Below are 5,728 nucleotides of genomic sequence, written 5' to 3' on the forward strand. Positions count from 1 at the left end.
TATTTTTGTGCTCATTTGACCACCGTTATTATCAGCATAACTAATGTCAAATCAAAATATTTTTAGCTCATTTGACCACCGTTATTATTAGCATAAATAATTTCAACTACTATAATCCTACATCCAGATTATATAGCCTTAGCAAAGTCATTAACTGGGAATACAAGTTAGATGTTTTAGGACAAAAAACAATCATTTGAATTCTTTAGATAACATAACAGTTATTAAACATTTATTTGTTTTTAAAAACTTGTTGGCATTTTAAACTTTATTTTTCAAAAAATATTATACTTGAATTTATGAATAGCTACTTTTAGTTTAAAATTAATATGGTCTATCCAATGAATGATTTTATCTGTTGTGGTCTCAGTGAAAGGTTGAATTTAAATTTATATTGTGTAAAATTGTGCGGAACAATAACCGAGAGTAAGTCAAAAGATGATTAGTGAGCCATATCGACATGTAATTTACAGTGAAAAATAGTATTTTTAACATAAAAAATATTATTTTTTATGAGTCGAGTCGTATCGACAATGTATTATAGTATTAATAATTGGGACGACATAATATGAGTTTTTGTGCTTAATTCATAATTAAAAATGGGGTATAATTAAATTTAATTCATTATTAAGTTTAAATAAATAATTTATTTTTTCACTAATTAATTCAATTTCACATTCAAACAAATCAGCTGATAATGATTGTTGGTGGAAGAAATTGGTGGAAGAAATTTAAATAAAATGGGAGGTTAATTTTTCAAAATCTCTGGCGATTTTTTGTACTTACTCGTCGCTCTTTCTTTGTAACTTGTGTTGTACATTTCTCAGCTGCGATTCTGTGAAATTCTTCGAAAAGTTGGCGTTGACCGCTGGTGGCACAATCACTGATTCACCCAACAGTATCGAGGTATTTTTATACAACATTTTCTGGAAAGTTACTTTCTCAATATAATCTTTAATTTTTTTCTTGCGTTTGGTTGTTTCAATTTCCTGCGTGTGTTTTTTGGGCTATTGTTAATGTTTCGCTGGTTTTCTTTTTGGATGGATGTTTCTTGTGTTTGTCGAAAGATTGTAATCCCGTGTTCTTGTGTTAAAGTATCGATTCATCTGCAGACTTGAGTAGAATTTTACGAAGTTTTGGCGGATTAGAGATTACGATTGCAGAAAGAGCAAAGAGAGGTAATAAAATGTAAGAAAGAAAATATTTCATCCGGATAAGTGGACAACATTTGAGCTGCTGTGGTGGATCAGGGGTTTTGAATTTTTAGACACAAAGGGGTGAAAGTTGAATTTTAGACAAAAATTAGATTCAATTGACCGAGACTGGCAGAAAGCCTTTTTGAATTTCTTTTTTGAATATACAACTTTTGTAAGAACTTGTACAAAAAAAAAACCCTGAATTTTTCCTTTTGAATGAACACCTGGCCGATTTTTGGTAGCTTGATAATGTTGATTATTGCCGGTGGTTAGTGATTCAGTTTCGATTCCATGGTATATCTCATTCTTGTTTTTGTTGTCCTGTTTTTGCCCTTGCAGAACTAGCTAAGTGGATTATGGAGAGAGAAGGGAATTTGGTATACCACGAGAGGCAAAGACTACAATTTTGTTTATTACATTCCCTCAACAATCTATTCCAGGTATTCTTCTACCTCTTTAATTTTGGGTGCTCCTTTTTGTTTTACTGAATCTACTTTGTTCTTATGCATGCCTCTTTAACTTTATTGTCAATCGTAATATATTCATGTTTACCAACTACTATGTATATGTATGCATCTTTACCAAGTACCGACACATGTATGGTATTGCTCTGTGCGCAATTTTTACTTTGAAAGATCTCATCCAATCATTTCTTTCATCACACTAGGCTAGTTTGATAGATTTGGAGTTGGAGTTGGAGTTGGAGTTGGATTTAGATTATAGATAGTGGATTTCGAAACATGGCAAATTCCATCTGTGGTGGTGATTATTGCGATACCAAGTATGTGAAAATGGGTATACTTCAATTTCAGGAGAAAGATGCATTTACTCGAGCAAGTTTGAACGAGTTTGCTGAAAAGCTTGACCTCTGTGATCCAAATAAGGCGACTTGGACTCCTTTATCTGCAATCTTCAAGCCTCATCATAACGCCCTCACAGGGAATTATGATATAAATGTTCTGATCGCGGCACTTGAAGATAAGGGTAAAAAGGTAACATGGCATGATCGACGACTTGGTGCATCTTCTATCGATCTTGATGGAACAAGGGATGAATTGTTCGGGATCGTTTTGAACATCCCAGTTAGAAGGTATGGTGGGATATGGAGAAGTAGGCATTGGGTTGCATTGAAAAGGATTGATAGAGTTTGGTACAATTTGGATAGCGATCTTCCATCTCCCTATCCTTTCAAAAACGTCGAAGAGGTCACGGAATTTATTGATAGTATCATAACCACAGGAGGCGAGGTCTTGCTAGTCCTGAATGATCAAGAAATGACTTGAATTTGTGTACTGTTCCTATGTACTGTTTGGATGAAGATTTTGGAGTAAAAGAACTAATCATTCTTAATAAACAGTAGCCAATTCGCGCACACCGCCGTAAGTGACGAAAAATTGATTTTTTTATTAAGCTAAATTTCAATAAATAATCTAATAAATTTACGGTAGAAAAATAAATGTTTTTTGGGTTAGAAATAGCAACCGTTGGAAGCTGTTAAAATACTATGGATTATATCAATAATCAACTATTTCTCACTCTTTTTTTCCCCAAATAATTTGAAATATGACAGTGAGTCTGGGTCTAATAGATACCATACCCGGACCCGGAACCCCAGAGGATATAAATGGGTATCAAGTCGCGTAACACCATTCGGCGAGGATGTCAAGTCCCAAAGCCTTCACATACCCAACCTGTTAAGATTTAATATTTATAAACTCATTTCTATGCAAATGATTGGTATATCTTTAGTTCTAGTTTTATAACAACTAGTATAATTGCACGTTACGTATGTATAAAATCATATAATATATTTAATATTGTATGATATGTATAAATATTATTTTTTCGATAATATTTAAATTTATTCTTTTTATTTATAAAATAATATAATAATAAATTTAAAATTTATTTATCAATTTATCTTATCTATAATGTTTAGTTGAGAAAAACATGAAAATTTGAAATATCAAAATTTCAAAAAAAAAAAACAAATAAAAATAAAAATATAATATTTATATCACATAAGGACAATTTCGGCAAATAAAAAGATGGTGTCTAAAGGAAATATTCTTTACATATAGAGAATGATATAGCACATCATATTCTTTAACAAATTTTAATTTTAATTTTAATTTTAATTTTTGTTTATATATATAAAGCATAAAAGATATTTGAGAATTCCCGTAAAAAAAAAAAAAAAGATATTTGAGAATGTCCTACTGTGTTTTTTTTTTTTGAGTACAAGTACATCGTATATCAAATTACATCAAATTGTAACGCTAAAGAATGAAATTGCCCGCACACAACCGACGAGACTTGAGCATGGACTCGAGACGTACTTGTCTCGAGCAAAAAAAGTAACTAAATCAACCTAAATAAATTAGGAAACTAACCCGCAGTCATCGGAAATCGAACTTGAGACCACTCAAGGCCTCAGTCTTAACCACTAGGCCAAGACCTCATTGGCATGTCCAACTGTGTTTGATTATAAGGAATAACTTGATGAAAAGTTGAGAACTATGTTTGACTAATTAATTTGATCAAGTTATTTTTTTTAAGTACAAAAAGTATTGTTATTCAAAGTAACCGTGTGGACAACAACTTTTTTATAAAAGTGTTTTTTTAAAAATTTTATAAAATGTTTTTAAAGTTTTTTTAAGAATAAATATGTATTTGAACAACAATTTTATAAAATGGGATTTATAGTTAAAAAGATGTTTGGACAAGATAGATTTTGGTTAAGATAGATATCTCAATCTTATCTATCTACATATTTGTATAATTGTATCTTATAATTATACCCTATAAATAGGAGTTCTCAGTTATGAATGAAATAGTTTTGAGTCATTCTCCGAACTCATTTTTCTCCCTATAATACTTCTCCTCTATTTTCTCATTAAATTTATAACACTTTATCAACACGAATGCTTTATAATTAAAGTTCTTCCCATGAAGAGCACAACATATTATTGAAAATATCATATTTATGATATATATATGTATTGATGCTCTAGAAGTAGCATAATTTATAGTTTTGTGTTGTTGCTCTTGAAGCAGCACAATTTTTTGTTTATGTTATTGCTCTTGAAATTGCACAAATTTTTAGTTTCATGTTGATGCTTGTAGCATACCATAATTTTGTATTGTTTATATAGCCAGATCTATGATTTAAGATCTGAAATATAATAATCTTCAATATTCATGAAAAATATTGATTAAAGACCTAGGATGATAAATTTTCCTGAAAAATATGAATATCAAATATATCTATAAGATCTATTGAAACACCCATATCTACTAATTTTTTTTAATTTTTTTTATAAATATAATACATATACGCCCATACATATATGTATTTATACTTAAAATAACTTTCAATAAAATATAATACATAAAATACTATTTGTTTCATACAAATAAAATATCACTGGAATAAATATTTAAACATATAATCCATGTCATAATTTAAATACTTCAACATTATTTCTTCATGAAACCAATAAACTGAGAAAATAATAAAACATATGCGGAAATAACTGTTTTAAATTTAAAAAACCACTGAACATAAATTGAACATCGGTCACGGATGAGTCAGCTACCAGGAACTCATACATCCTCACCACCAGTCGGGGCCATATACTAAACATTAAATTCTTGCTCACCTGCATCATTTAAGTCTAGTGAGCCTATAGGCTCAACACACTCTATCCAGAATATCAACATGGAAAATACATGTAAGCACATAACGTATACTGTATACATATAAACTCATGTATGCATGCATGCTCTTAAAAACGTATGTCTTTTTCTGAATCTTGAACTTCATCATTATCATAGTCATAACATCATACTATTTCATAAACTTCATCGTATATATAATCATATCTTAAACTTGATCATTATACATCATCATAAACATAATACGTATCATAATAGGGCATGTCGTAATCATAAAATTTTCTGTGCAGGTTGTATCCATGATGGTGGCCTTAAACATTAATGATTAATCAATCATAAAAACCAAAGTATGTGGCGGTGAAATTTCCACATCTGTGCCGGTGGTATAACCACTTCTGTGCTACCAATTCACCGGGGCTTGCCCTGGATCCATAAGCTCATAATCATAAACATAAGTGTAAAGGGCTCCGGGCTCTAGAATCCCATCTTTAATCTCGTGCTTGCCACACTCACTTCAACATCCATAAAATACTTTCTTTACATGCCCAACATTATTTATAAAATATTCTTTCTTGATGCATGAACTTAAAATTCTTCATAATTTCATCTTTACATAAAAATTTGCCCGTAAATATATATATTTAGTTATTTATCATAAAATCATACTTATACATAAAAATACATGCATGAATTAAATATATATTTATGGATTATTTATTTTTCATAGACTTGTTCGAGCTGCTGACTTCTACGACTTAATCCCAAACAATCAAAGAATGACCCAATAACTGAACTTAAGCCCATTAACAACTTAATCGGGCCCATAAATTCCCACGAACCACCAAGCCCATAAA

The 5,728-nt window shown here is 30.4% G+C and overlaps 1 protein-coding gene across 3 annotated transcripts; it reads left to right on the forward strand.

Annotated features, from left to right (window-relative positions):
* Nucleotides 1-715: 715 nt before the first annotated feature.
* LOC140892991 (josephin-like protein) lies at nt 716-2,560 on the forward strand. 3 transcript variants are annotated; one of them, XM_073302056.1, is made up of 4 exons: nt 716-747; nt 828-906; nt 1,536-1,636; nt 2,009-2,560. In XM_073302056.1, exons 3-4 carry the CDS (start codon nt 1,553-1,555, stop codon nt 2,477-2,479), a joined length of 555 nt encoding a protein of 184 aa, XP_073158157.1. In that variant the 5' UTR covers nt 716-747; nt 828-906; nt 1,536-1,552; the 3' UTR covers nt 2,480-2,560. The 3 variants fall into 3 exon arrangements, with proteins under 3 accessions (XP_073158157.1, XP_073158156.1, XP_073158158.1); XM_073302055.1 differs by lacking the exon at nt 716-747 and adding an exon at nt 1,113-1,188 and having other exon boundaries at nt 773-906; XM_073302057.1 differs by lacking the exon at nt 716-747 and adding an exon at nt 1,113-1,178 and having other exon boundaries at nt 773-906.
* Nucleotides 2,561-5,728: the final 3,168 nt, after the last annotated feature.

Source organism: Henckelia pumila, chromosome 3 (assembly GCF_033568475.1).
Source record: "Henckelia pumila isolate YLH828 chromosome 3, ASM3356847v2, whole genome shotgun sequence".
In the NCBI taxonomy this organism is placed as follows: domain Eukaryota; kingdom Viridiplantae; phylum Streptophyta; class Magnoliopsida; order Lamiales; family Gesneriaceae; genus Henckelia; species Henckelia pumila.

Bases quoted from the DNA above. Each gene is read 5' to 3' on its own strand.
- LOC140892991 (XM_073302056.1), top strand. From the start codon at position 1,553: ATGGAGAGAGAAGGGAATTTGGTATACCACGAGAGGCAAAGACTACAA. The intron at 1,637-2,008 runs GTATTCTTCTAC...CTTCAATTTCAG, and splicing joins CCCTCAACAATCTATTCCAG to GAGAAAGATGCATTTACTCG.